General features: G+C 44.3%; 2 protein-coding genes across 3 annotated transcripts in view; both read right to left on the minus strand.

The window, feature by feature from the left end:
* The window catches only part of TMCO4 (transmembrane and coiled-coil domains 4), a 36,621-nt gene extending 28,776 nt beyond the window's left edge, over positions 1-7,845 (minus strand). Inside the window, exons 1-4 of one of the 2 annotated variants that reach the window (XM_062507695.1) lie at positions 7,785-7,845; positions 5,042-5,223; positions 4,507-4,681; positions 434-461 (exon numbers count right to left, since the gene is read on the minus strand). In XM_062507695.1, the coding sequence (XP_062363679.1) occupies positions 434-461; positions 4,507-4,681; positions 5,042-5,217 (379 nt within the window). In that variant the 5' untranslated portion in view covers positions 5,218-5,223; positions 7,785-7,845. Of the gene's footprint in view, positions 1-433; positions 462-4,506; positions 4,682-5,041; positions 5,342-7,784 lie in introns of those variants that run through there. The other variant, XM_062507696.1, reaches the window with a different exon arrangement.
* A 2,773-nt stretch (positions 7,846-10,618) lies between these two features.
* Positions 10,619-11,539, minus strand: RNF186 (ring finger protein 186). The gene has a single exon (XM_062507769.1). It carries the CDS (start codon positions 11,537-11,539, stop codon positions 10,619-10,621), a length of 921 nt encoding a protein of 306 aa, XP_062363753.1.
* Positions 11,540-14,454: the final 2,915 nt, after the last annotated feature.

Raw genomic sequence — 14,454 nt, forward strand, 5'->3', positions numbered from 1 at the left:
TAATGGGCTTCACAGGACACTCTGGAATTTATACCCTGAATTATTTTTTTTCTCTTTTTAGGTAATCAGCAGAAAAGATTTTAGGCTGAGATTTTCATAACAGCTTTAGTGCCTTCCTAAAGGAAGAGGTCACCTGCTTCCCTGGAAACACTGGAGAAAAACCACCCCACTCCCACCATCATTTACATCTGCTGGACAATGCATGGTGGGTGAAGGTAAGGCAGTGAAGAGCTGTTCAATTTTCAGCGGGTATTATTAACCATTCCTAATATAAGAGCTGCTTTTCCTGAAAGGTATGCAGGGAAGGAGTGTGTAGCTTTTGCAGAGAGGAAGCTGGGATGAAATAGGATAGTACCTTCTTGAGCACTTTAAAGCATCAGATGTAAACTCAACTATATTATTTTTACAAAGAACAAAAGCTAAGTAAACTTACCATCTTGAAGAGAGAAGGATAAAAGGTCCTAAAGAGAAAAAAAAAAGAATATTCAATTTAAAACTGATGATGTAGGTCTAGAGGGATCAAAATGGAGGCATAAAACCCATCAGACTGATTGAATTACTGCAGCAGCTCAGTTCATAAGTGGGAAGCAGGAAGTTACAATTCAGTGAGGCAGCACAGAGCAAAACCAGTCCAAAATTCTCCAAAGGCCAGTACAAAGGGCTGGACAGAAGCAGATAGTGCTTGGTATATGCTGAGGCATCCCACATTTTTTGTTATTTTGTTATAATCCCGATCTTACACCAGATTTAAAAGTTTGGAGGAACAGGGCTGTAATCCTCCCACTCTAATGCCTTCTGCTCCCTGCAGTCATATGTACTCACATATGCAACATCACTAACAGGTTTGAATGTTCCTCTAATGGCCCCTGTTTTCTTTGGCATTCTGGGAATTCACAGCTCTAGGCAGTAAGCCTGAACTGGCATGAAGCTCTTTTGGGTTGTGTTAAAAATCTCAGAATTTATGGCCATCTGTCAAGATTGAGGGACTTGACTTCTGTATTGGCTCTTTACCATAAAAAATGGAAAAACAAATCAATTCAATAGATGGTTTCTATGGATAAATCCATGAAAAAGAGGCCAGTGTTTTTACAACTCTGTTCTCCTCTTTTATTGCCACTGGAAAAATTCTAAGCTCTTTATGTGACTACATTAAGTACCAGCTCAGTTGAGCTGCTTCCCTCTCCTACACACAACTACAGCAGAGCTGAATTTTACAGGGAATCCTTTCAGCCCTCTGGGAACACAAAAAATGCAGCCAAAGATGTAGGAGGCTGCCATAGAGTTTATGATTATTAGTACTGTAAGCTCCCAAGCACAGTTTGTATCATAAAAACATCACTAATCTGAGATCCTACACATGAGAAGTACAGAATGCAGAACAAACCATCCTAAACCAGCTGGAAGAGGGACAAACTGCAGCCTGCTTCCCAGGCTGGCTGGTGAAATGTGGGAATTAGATACACCAGTCCAGAGGGAGGGATGCAACTGGTTCCCCAAAGCCTGAGTACTGGGAGTGCCCAGCGATCAGATACATGGGCACCATCACTTCCTCTCTGGGTGCATTTTTGGGGGAAGGGTTGGCACAGAGGAGCCAAAGCCCAGCAGAAGGTGCAGGACTGGGAGCCTCAAGCAAAAAGCTGACCAAGAATAATGTGAAGTTTGTGACCTTGTTGCCACAATTTTCCACAGACTGATGTAAGCAGCCTCTGGGAAAGGGGTGATGGTTTGTGGATAATAAACTCTTCCTGAGTGAGGCTCAGGGAGATGAGACAGTGACTCAGGTCCTGCCCTGTCTGCCCAGTATCACCTGTGGCACCTCTTCAGGCATCAAACGATAGAACAAGAGGGCATTGTCTCAAACTCTGCCAAGGAAAATATGGGTTGGATATCAGGAAAAAGTTTTCTTCCAAAAAATATAATATAATATAATATAATATAATATAATATAATATAATATAATATAATATAATATAATATAATATAATATAGTACTGGAATGGTCTGTGGTGGAGTCACCATCCCTGGATGTGTTTTAAAAAAGACTGGATGTAGCATTCAGTGCCATGGTCTAGTTGAAGTGTTAGGGCATGGGTTGGACTTATGGATGACCTTGGAGGTCTCTTCCAACCGAGTCATTCTGTGATTCTGTGATTCTCTATCAAACCACCCCAAATAACTCTGGCCTAAGCATGTACACAAGGCCTTTCAAAAGGTCAGGGATGCACGTATGTAATCAGGTGATAAACTGGGACAACTGTTTTTATGACATCCGTGCCAGTTAGTACTCTCAAATTTAGGCTGCAGTTTAGGCTGTGCACGTACTGCACATGCAGGCAGCTGGAATCCAACCAGCAGTGATTAGATTAGTTCACAACTGGGTTGTTTTCCTCCCTAAGCAGCAGTTGTTATATTGCAGCCTTATTTTGAAGTCAGTGTTTTGTATCTCCATGAAGACTCTATGACAAGACAACCACCCATATGACTGAGAAGCCTTACAAAAGAAGTGAATCTTTATTCAGTCCTTGCCAGCTTTTCCTGAGTTGATTGAAGTTCAAAACCCATTTCCATAACAACAGAGAGCCCCAGATCCACATTGCAGTGAATGTGGGTAGGAAACCACTGGAAAATGGGCATTCTAAGTATGTTGAGAGCAAAAAAAAAAAAAATATTCATAATAAGAATTTTCAACTTTTTATCACCTATCACTTCTGCACCTCTTTTATTGCACTGCCTTCCCATACCACACCCACAGCCTTCTATGACAACTGTCTTTAAAGGATTCAGTTATCACCATCTGCCTGTATTAGTCATCTGCAATGAACACAAAGATAACAATCCATAATCTTCAGATGTTCATCGAATCAATTATGAGCTCATACTAATCTCCTGACTTCATGGATCATCCCTTCAGCTCCTTTGAGATGAAGGGCCTTCAAAAATGCAGCATTAGTGCCAGCAAGGCCCTGACACTGAGCACGCCAAGCAATTAAAGCAGATACTTAATAAACAGTAAATATTGCGTCAGCAGCAGCTGAATACAAAGGAGCACAAGCACCATAAAGCAAAAGATCAATAATTCATAAAGGTTTGTCCCATAGCTTGTTTATTTCCAGGTAAGAAGGAAAAAGCTGATCTCAGCTTATCATTGATGTTTCCCACACAGCAGTGTTTATCTCCAGACACACCTCTGCTGCCTTGCTCTACTAAAGCCTTTCATTCTGTCTCTCCTCAGACAAAATCAATCACCTTGCCCACATGCAGATGACTGTGTGAGGGATTGCTGATGTAGCATTAGACTGACAGTTATTCTTCATCTTTGCTTTCAAGTGATCAAACCTGCCCCAATGTAGAGAGAATCCATCCTGAGGCAGAGAGAATGAAGGAAATTACACAGGAAGCACATCAAGGCAGAAAAAAATCAGTGTGGATATACTGAATTTGAGGAAACAGCATCCAAAGAGACATTTTTATTTTAGAAGATCTGCTCTAAATTATTAATTAAGATCTCTGTTGTTGTCCTTATACTATTGTAGGACTTTGGGCACTGGAACATTTGGACCAGGAGCAGATCCTCTGAGGCATTTCATGGACTGACAGGAGACAGAAAAAAGTAGCTGAGGAAATGGGAGCTGGTTATGGTGACCAGAGAAGTTCACTGTTCTCTTATCTCTCCTAACACAGCCAAGTTCTCACATCTGCTGTTCTGTCATGCCATTGCTCAAGGTGAGTCTGTGATAACCCTTAATCAGCCAATACCAGAGCACTGGCTGCACAAAGGGTGTCTGGCACAGGGTGGCACAGCACAGGGTGACATTGCCCATGTTCTGTGCAGCACCAGCAGCAGCTTAATGCTCTCTCTACCCTGCATGGCATGAAGCTGGATGAGGAGAGATCTCCAGCAAAAGAAAATGGTGCCAAAATGCTTCACCTCTTTTGTCTTTCCATCAGCTTTTACAGCAGAACATTATGGAGCAGTCCCAGTTTCACTTCCTCGGTGAAAGAAAATAGTCACAGTGATTTCCTTCTGGTCAAAGTGTACTTTGGGAAAATGACATTTAGACATTGTGCTCCTTGAAGCATGTATGTGGAAGTGGTCTGTGATACATATACAGTGAAGGGACTTTTAAACAAGTGAAAATCAGGTCTACTGTGCTCAGAGTGTCACTAAAATCTGTACATGTATGAGTGTCACTAAATCTGTACGTGTATGAGTGGAGACCACTGCAGTAATACAATCAAAATAAAAACTCTGTCAGTTCTCTGTTCTATAGAGTGAAACCATCAAAGACACAACTCAGCAGACAGTGACCATGCTTCATATTCATCATTTCCATGAGGTCTTTATGGATAGACAACCAGTCCCCCCACAGCTGCCTATAAATAAATACCTATCAGAAATATTGACCTTATTTCCCTGACTCCACAAGCAGCACTTCAGCTGCAAACAGACACATATGACAAACCTCTTTTGCAAAGCAAACAAGGGTGAGGCTTACCTGGACTTACCTGGGTAATGAGAAGTGGATTTTCTTTCAAAATGGGATCCTTCAGCAAAATTTCAGTGAAAGTTTCTGTGCCCTCACCTCCTAAGCCATCAGCAAAGGCTGTCATGGCAGGTAAGACGGCATCAGGCAGGTCCAGCCACTTCACAAAGCCCTTGATGAATTCTGTCCTGAAGGAGCTGTAAGGCAACAGAAGAGTTAAGGCTTCACAAGTGGGTATTTTGGAAGACCTGAGAAGAACTTGGTTTCCAACATTTACAAAAAAATCAAAGCATCAGGAGTCAGCAGAAGGTGAACTGCTAAATAAACTGGCTAAATAAACAAGGAAACAATCTGAGAGGGGCTAGACCTTGCTTCAGAACCTGCTTTGATGTCTGCAGTGTTAATGGATGTGTTTTGTGCTGAATTGTGAAAGTCTTACAGGGACAAGAGAGAAAGAATCTTCCACTCCCCGAACTTCAGAAGACCCCAAACAGAGTCTGATAGCAGCTCTGATACCAAAATTCACCTGCCGTACCCAGCCCTCTCTCCACTTGTACCTTTGCTCGTTTTCAGGGAACAGCCAGCCGAGGGATATCCCACAGAGTGCCGCGTAGGCGAATCTGCCGGCTTCAGCCAGCTGCCGGCCCGGCAGCACACACCGCTCCCTCTCCCCGCCATTCTCAGCCTCCTTTTGATGTTTCAAAGCCCAACTTTTCCACTTCTCTGCAGCCATTTTCACCTGCAAGTTCAAGGAGGAAAAAGCAACAGCAAAAAAACCAAGAGCAAACAGTTGGAAACCAGGAAGTGAGGAGACAAATTGCCTTTGTTTTTACTGGCACACTTACTAGGTCAAGTCTGACCAAGTCCAGCTTATCTATTGCCCCCAACACTCTTCTGTGACCAAAGAAGACACAGGAACAAGACACTGATGAACAGTTCACCAATTCTCAAACGTTTTGCACAAAATTAGCTGTCAAAAGGTATTTCAACCTGCAAAAGGACAAGTTCCCTTTGGGATGCAAAAGGACTGGGCTCCATTCAGGCCTATCAGTCCCACATTTACTGCAAAAATAACATGAAAATAAAAGCTCTGCACCTGGTACAGGGACCAGTACAGTGGACTGGGAAATAATTTTCCTCTGTCACCCTCAGCCCAAATTGTTCCTGCTTGTTTTGCTGACAGCATTAGGAAAATTGAACCCAGCTGCAGCCTCTGAGAAGGACTTTGATGTGTCCCATGGTCACTGCTGTGCTTTGCTTGCAATATTCCTCCTCTGTACAACCTGCCACTGCTTTTCCCTTAAAAATAACATCCCTGCACCACACGGACCTTGAGTTGGGGCAAGATACTATTTTTTACCGTGTAGCTGTGCACACTTCCAAGTGAAGGGGCTTCCAGCTGCTCCCCTGATGGTGCCAGCAGCAAACTGAGACCTCAGGCAGAGGTGACAATAGCTCATTTCAAATTCAACCTGCTCCAGAGCTCACTTCCATCTCCCAGAATTTCTACTGATTTCTTTCAATCAATAGAAATCAATCAATTTCTAAGGAGCCCAAATCACCCATTTAATTTTATAGTTCAAATTAAAATGTTTCCTTTCTTCCACACCCTGGCTAAATAAGAATTAGGAGCCCATGACACTACAAGTGATTCCCAGGAGATGCAGACACCATTTATAGATCGTTTTAGACCCCTAAAAGAATGAAGTGGAAGAGGAGCTGCTCTTTTTAAAGAGATTTTATTATCTGTATGTCATCTGTCATGGTCCTCCAGGAAAGGTGTTTGTCCTGCCTTCCCAGAAAGGACTCAGAAACCCTGACTTCCAAACATTAAACATCCAAACTTCCAGACTAATTTTCCCAGGAATAATCTAACGCTAAAGTTTCAATATTTTTACAATTATTTATCATGTCACAACATGGACACATTATGGGAGACAGCACTGAAAACAAAACCCCCTTCCCTGATAGATTTACTGATTTCTTAACTTGGGCTTATATGAAAAGTGAAGCAGCTGAAAAAGAAATCCATGACCGGTACAACTGTTTTACCTAATTTCCTAATAACATAAAATATGGAGCAATAATGGAGCAACAATGGAGCAACACCATGGTGGCTCCTGGCATGCAACAAATAATTCAGAGTACTGAGCAGCTAAAATACCTAGAGAAAGTTTCTGTAAGACTTTGCTCTGAAGATACTCAGATCCATGTATTTCCCTCTATACAGGTATCTTTTTCCTTATAAACACACAGGAAAAAATGGGCTTGGGATTTTCAGATACACATCGTATAGAAAGGGCAATGTGTGATTTACTAAAGAAAATTTGGGCCAAGTCTTGCTACAAGTCCAAGATGAGAGAGTTGAGAGTTAAAAACATATTCCAAAAGTTATTTATTCTGAAAGTTTTTAAGTCACATGGCACTGGAATTCTAATCCCTGCCTTGATCAATGTGTTCAGCAATCAACAGCATTTCCATAATCTGAACTGCCACTTGAAAGAGATTTTTTATCACTTCCATAGCTCTCATTTTTCACACAAAGCCCTTTGTTTCCTTGAGAGACGGTGTACTTTATACAGCAGGTCATGCAATCCTTGTTTGGAAAGAACAGTAATTTCTTTGGGGATCTAAAGCTGAACGATACATGTGTTCCCTGCAGCTGAAAGAGGAAATGGAGACAGGGTGGCACTGCGTTTATCCTAAACTGCGACAAAAGTGACATCTCCACAACCCCCCAAAGTTAATGAGCCATCTCATTAACTTCAGAGAAGCGATTGTAGGTAATTATTCAGACGGGGCTGGCCGAAAAGTCCCCTTAAGGGACAGTGGGGACAGCGCAGCCCGACTGTGGTTACACATCATACACAAAGCTGTGACTGTGAAAACATCTGGGCAAAAAGAGATTATTTTTGGCAACATGCACATGGCTCCAGAGGTGCTGGGAGCATCACAGCCTCGGCTTTTAATCCGTAGATACGAGGTATGAACAGGGAATGCCGTTAATTCAGTTCTGTCTCAATGCAAGAACACATAATTGCGACATGGATGGGCCACAAGGGTAAGAGCCCCAGAGGACATGGACATGGAGAAGCCCAAAGCTTAAGCAGTTGGAAAAGTGAGCGTGTTTAGTTCAGTTAATCCTAAGGTTTGCACAGCAGCGGCTAAGAAGCGATGTCCTCACAGTGAAGTGAGCAAAGCTGCGGAGAGGGAAGAGCACATGGAGAAGCGTGAAGGCAGCACCTCAGCCGGGGAAGCTGTGAGGGCGGACACCGCCACAGCCGCCGTGTTCCCTTTTACCACAAGTCCTGCACGTCGGAAGTCACTGCGGGTCCAGCACGGGCACTTATTGACGGAAAGCGGCGCCTCAGGCCACGCTGAGGGGAGGGAAGCAGCGGCCCCAGCAAGGCAGCGGCCTGAGGGGAGAGTCCCGCCCGCTCGCCCCTCAGCCCGCCCGGCCCCTCTCCCACTCTCCAGGCCCGGCCCCGGCCTGTCGCCGGCCCGGCCGAGCACCGGGAAGCGGGAAGCGAGCACCAGGAACCGAGCACGGAGCACCTGGAAGCGAACACCGACTACCGCCGCGGGCGCCCGCCCCTTCCTGCCCGGCCCGGCCTGCCCGCCGGCAGTGCGCCATCGGCGCGGCCCAGAGGGTGGGGAGGTGGGGGCAGCGCTGGGCTGAGGGCATGGAGGAATCTGAGGGGATCACAGAATATTCTGAATTGAAAGGCACCCACAGGGATCGTGAAGTCCTGCTCCTTAAGTGAATGGCCAATAGAAGGGATCAAACCCACGATCTTGGTGTTGTCAGCACCATGCTCCAACCAGCCCAGCTGAGCCCGGGATCATCCGAGGGGATGGTGAGGGATGAGGTGATGCTGCCTAGCCCCAGTTCTGTTACAATTCCCTCTCTCTCAGGCCATAGTGTATTATTACCCGGTCACTATGTGAAATCGGGAGCTAGCCAGGTACGGTAAGCAGGGCATGGGACTCAAGAGCTGAAACTTCCTTTAACAAAATGACCAGCCAAAATGAATTAAACTTGAGAACAAGCAAATCCTTTACATTTTGGAATAGGAATATAATCTCATTAGCTTTTTCTCTATAAACTTAATTGCCGCTTCAAAGTCTTTCATGGTTATTGAGCCTTGTCAGATGGGAATCTGTTCAAAAGATACCAGGATCCAGAGCCTCATGACTGCCACCAGCATCTGTGAACTCTGAACCACCTGGGTGTTAGTGGCTCCCAGGCTGGAAAACATTTCAGTGGAACTGCTGAAGGAAAACTCGGAAGGTCCTGCTCCATAATTCTATGGAGCCATAGGGATTCTTTCAGAGGGCCAGTCTCTCCCTGGAAATCACACCTCTGTGTGCTGCCCTTTCCTGTTATTTTTGGCTCTGTAGAAAGTAGTGTAATAAAACAATTCTTTTGGAAGGGCAGGGTGAAGCATAATAACAAAGATTTTACTGATCATGTTCATTCTGTTTTAATTTCTTCACACCCATGTGCTGGAAACATACATGGGCTGGCAGGATCCCTTTTGAGTGATCTGTTCAGGCCAATATTGATATATTTGTTGCAGACCTTTACAGACACCCATTGGTGTTGGTGAAGGGACCTCGACAAGAATATTGTATGTGAGCTGGAAGACTTGCCCAGTGTTTCTGAAATTACTTTCAGTGCAGCTAAATATGTGGTCCAAGTCTTTATATTTGGAATAATATAGTATTTGGGTTTAAAACTACCTGCCCTTTTCCCAGCTGGAAAGCTTTTTTCTGGTTGCTTATTAGTAAATGTCATATGTATTCTGCAGTAAGCCTGTTGCTGTCCAAAGACATGAGAAAACCCACAGGATTTATTTCCCCTGAAGGCTCCTGTGCCTGGCAGAAAACAAACCTATGTTTTCCAAGACTTCAGGAGCACAAGAGCTCCTACCCTCTTAGTCTAATCTGTTTTATCTTCTGTGAGACACTCTGTATATTTATATACTGAGCAACTGCAGGACATCAGTTTCCATTCTTATCAAACACAAATATTTACCTGATCCAAGGTCTCGTGAGATCCTTGACACTCTTAAACATGCCATTTAACTAGAGAAATCTATTTTTTTCTCAGTTTAATTTTAGTTGTGTTTCAGGGTATTTTCTTAGCAACAAAGTATTTTTTTTTCATTAAGGATAACTCCAACACATTACTGCTTTGTTTTACTCACCATCTCAGCTCTTCAGACTGCCTGATACACTTTCTCAGCTGCAATTCCTGTCAATAAGGAAACTAGGAATTGTTTTGACATTAATTGTCCACAAGGAATTGAAACAAAGAAGACAATGAGCAATTAATATTATTTAAATTTAATAGAGAAATTCCATGTAACAATATCACACATGGTGTGGCGCAGCAGTTGATGGATTTCTGTTTTCTGTGAGCATCTCCAAGGGCAATGTAAAGAGGGCAAGAACAGTGGTCCTCCTGGTTGCCAGATAAAGGAATGCAGGTGAGAGGAACTATTTCTGTGCTAAATAATGTGGGGAATTTTAGCCTTGCCCTTTGCATGCCACAGACTCAAGATAGGGAGTGTTGGTTTTGCCTCCTCGTCTCAAATTTTGTGTGTAACTTTAAATAGCGTCAACTGACATCACATTTCCCAGTCCCTTTCCCATCCCTGCCAGGGTTTAAGGTGATAGTCTGGGCTAAAACTACTCTATTCTAAACACCCACTCCCTGATTTAGCAGTCTTATTTCCCACACTGTCCCAAGGAAAGGTGTTTGTGTGTTCAGAGAGTGGGAACAGCAGCCATGGGGTTCTGCAGGACATCACCACCCTGGTGTTCCAGATAACATCCTGCAGGGCTGATTAGGAGGGGACATGGACAATGAACAAAGCGGCAAAAGCAAACCAACACAATTACTAGTCTGGGATAAAAAATGGTGTGGAAAACACATAAATATCAATATACAAGTAGTTCATTTTGTTTGCAGTAGTGAGATTTAACAACAATGTGCATTGGCATTGAGCCTGCTCAGCCAAGTGTTGAATTTATTCTCTGAGAAATTGCTTTAAGTCCATAACTCGCTGTTGTGCCCACCGTGCACCTTGGCCCAGTCCCTGATCTCCGGGACTAACAGATTAATTGTTTCAGGCAACAGTAACGACCTGGATCTCCTTGTTACAGGAGGTGGGGGAGTCCTTCTTGCACCTACAGTGGACTTTAGGAGTGCAGCAAAGCATCAGAGACATGAGCAACCCCAAAGTAAGCAGGAGACAAATTACCCATTTCACGCTCCCCGAGTACATAAATGGGAGGATGAGCATGGCGAGGATCACCCCAAGCAGCAGGAGCAGCACGAGTCTCTGCACGGCCAGGCTCCTGTGTCCTGGGCTGTTTTCCTCTGTGGTTAAAATGTCTTGCCTGCTCTGAGTCCAGCTGTTGCCATCCAGTCCAATGGCACAGATGTACACCTCAGGGTTTGAATCAAGGTTCTCCAAGCACTCCAGGATGTCTTCTTTATTCTGCAATGTGCGGATGAGCCCTCCTGACACAAAGGTGGGTTTTCTGCAAAGAGGGCAGGTGATTATCCAGATGTTCTCCTCTTTCCTGAGGATCAGCTTGAGGCAGACGGCGCAGAAGGTGTGCTGGCAGTCCAGGAGCTTTGGGACTCTGTAGATGCTGTACTTGTTGAAGCAGATCATGCAGTCCATATCCAGAGTGGCTGTGTCTGAGCACTGGTGGTTCAGTTCCAAAGTGCTCATTTCAGGAGAGTTTGTGTTCACTGGCACAGCAAGTGGCCTTGAGTTTGGAGAGTCTTGTTCCAAAACTGCTGGTTCAAAGGCAGCAGGACTGTCCCTCTCTGTTCCTGAAGGTCTCTCCATTTCTTCAGTACACTCTTCAGTGAATCCCACTCTCTTCTTGTGTTTTGAATTTTGTGTTATGGATCCTGCTCTGCTCCTTTTTGCAGCACCTCCCGCCGCGGATGCAGGACTGTCTGCCTCAGCCTGCAGTGCTCCGGGAGCTGACAATCTGTTTTCCTTGTTTGTCTGGTCAGTGGATTTCTCCATGGAGATAAACCTCAGTGCAGCTTGTCTCCCCTTAGCTGATGGATTTCCCGAGTCTCTGGCCCCTTTTATGTGTTGCTGTATTCCTGCTGTATGCCTGATTGATTAGTGAGAGCCTTAAGCAAGTTGTGCTCTTCAATACCATGTTTTTATGACATGGGGACCAGAGTTAATGATTGATTTCTCATCCAGGACAGTTTTCAACGACTGATAATATCAGTGGGCAATTCCTGTCCAGAAGCAGACTTCGTGGCATTAGCAGATCACTGACAGCCAGACACTACCATTGTTATTAAATTAGAACCCTCTTAGTCAAAAGCAATTTTGTTGTTCTCTAAACAGTGCTTTGCTGGACAGTGATAGGCTTGGGGGAATTACCTGTTTCCAGCATTGGTGTGCTGAATGCAGTGCTTTGATTAGAGTGTAAGTATCACTAATTTTGAGTTCTCTTGGTTGGAAGTTTGCTATTGGTTTAGAAATACTTACTACCCTACAGCACCAAGTGAAGAATGAGATTGAAATTATTAATTTGACTGTTGAATGTCCAATTGTTATTAGCTCTTTTATCCTAGGGTATCTCTTTTTTCATGCTAAGATAAGTTTTTTGTCCTATTTGTTTTAGTCATCAGAGGGTTCCGAGTACAAACTGAAGCCTGACTGAGGCCGTGAGAGAGCTCTGGAAACTAAAAGCAAGACCAGTGTCCTAGATGGTGGGACCATCTTCTTTCCTGTGGTGTTCACCAAACAACCTCTGTGAATTTTTATGATTTGGAAATTTTGTGGTTTTGTGAATATTCATCCCATCTGGAAAAAAATGCCTGAACAAAATCCATCAGTCGCTAATTTCTTTCTGCCTTTTTATTTGAGGAGTAAAATACAGATTGTTTCTCAGCAAGAATTCCATGGAAGGAAGGAATGTAAGAAGGAAGGGAAAGATCACTAATCCCAAAAACCCAGATGAGGTCAGTGGTACCTGCAGAAGACACAGAGTACCGTAATGGTAGTCTCAAGTGCACCTGAATTCTCACACTGCTTGTGCCCCCATGTCCCAGCCCCTCCCTCCCAGAGAGGAGCAGCAGAAAGAAATTAAACAACTGCAGATGAGGAGGGCAAGGAGTTCAGGAAGGCTCTAATCTCATGAACTCACTGGGGAGGGGGGGGGTGAGGTGAGAATAACTTGTTCTTATTTGCTGAGAAATGGAAGGTTTGTCGTAAGTAAACTTCATCAAAGTGCCTAAGCACTGCTGGGTTTCTGCTGACGTGGCATGTGGTGGTGCTTGATGGACTTTTGGCTGACCCTAAATTTTAGGAGCCTGAGTATCTCTCAGTTGCAGAAGTTGGTATCAAAGTGCAGGAATGTCTGGAAGTAGGCTGATGAACTGCAAGACTCATTCATCTTTAAAAAGAGAATTTTCTTTTGCATTTCACATAACTCTATGTCAGCAAATTCATGCTGTTAAAAAGATCCAGGAAAGTAGAAAACTTGCCACTATTACAATAGTTTAGAAGCTTCAAATTTGCTCTGTCAGTTTCCATGTCAAAAATGGAAATGTCTTAAAATTGCCTGATTCCTAATTATTAGAACAATATAAAAACACCTTGCAGATGTTGGAAGTTGGAACAGACACCAAGAGGGATAACTACACTCCTAACACGAAAAGTTTAAAACTGGTTGGGATGAATCTATGATCCATGTCTATCTGCTCTGTGTTCTACCAGTGGGTGGGGGTGACTTTTGTCTTATGTGCTGGAAAAATAGGTTTTATAGTCCTCCACTGACGAAGTTTTCAGCCAAGCCCTGATTCTGGCTCTGCTTTGTCTCTGGTGTCACAAGCGATGCTCCCTGTCTGGCATGTGCCTTGTGCTTATCTGAATTGCTCACAGCCCCTTAATGCTTCTCAGGCAAATTACTGCCTCTTTAATAATTTGCAGTCAGTTTGTGTACTCACACTGTTTTACAGCTTTTAGTGTGTTTGCATAAGAAAATGTTTCTATGAAAGGCTTTGTATGGAATTGTTTGTAGCAGGAAATAGATACAAAAGAGCAGTTGTGTCCTAGTAAAATCCTCACGTGCCAGAAGCCAAACACCCCAGAAGATACTGGGCATACTCCTGTGAGCCTCTCCCTGTGCTGAGCTGTGGTTCAGGTTGTTCTGAATCGGAACAAGAGGAACATAAAAATTACATACAACTTAAAAATCACTGTGGTGTGAAGCCTCTTCTTGTATTCCCGGGACTGGTTTGTTAGTGTTTGTCACAAAGCTGTTTGGATGTGCCTTCCGAGCTAGGAACTAGAAATTCATAGAATCCCAGATTGGTTTGGGCTGGAGAGGACCTTAAAGCTCCCTCAGTGCCACCCCTTGCCATGGGCAGGGACACCTTCCACTGTCCCAGGCTGCTCCAAGCCCTGTTCAGCCTGGCCTTGGACACTTCCAGGGATCCAGGGGTAGCCACAGCTTCTCTGGGAAATCTGCAGCAGGGCCTCCCCACTCTCACAGAGAAGAACTTTTGCCCAATATCCCATCTAGCCCTGCCCTCTGGCAATGGGAAGCCATTCCCTCTTGTCCAAGGGCACTCCAGGCCCTTGTCCACAGTCTCTCTCCATCTTTCCTGTCACCTCCCTGACAAGAAGGGTACTGAAAAGCTGCAGCTAGGTCATCCTGGAGCCTTCTTTTTTCCAAATTGAATAATCCCAGTTCTCCCAGCCTTCCCTCATGGGAGAGGTGCTCCATCCCTCTGCTCATTTTGGCATCCTCTGGACTCGGCCAATGTGCAGCAGTTCTGACAGCATCGGGCATTTTCTGTCACAATAGCAGAAAAACTGGAGTCATGGGTAGAGTGACTGGTGGGTGCTGCTGCTGGGTGATTCCTTTAACCGGTTATTGTGGCACAACTGGAAGAGCCAAAGAGCAGAAGGAT

Source organism: Cinclus cinclus, chromosome 23 (assembly GCF_963662255.1).
Source record: "Cinclus cinclus chromosome 23, bCinCin1.1, whole genome shotgun sequence".
Lineage (NCBI taxonomy): Eukaryota > Metazoa > Chordata > Aves > Passeriformes > Cinclidae > Cinclus > Cinclus cinclus.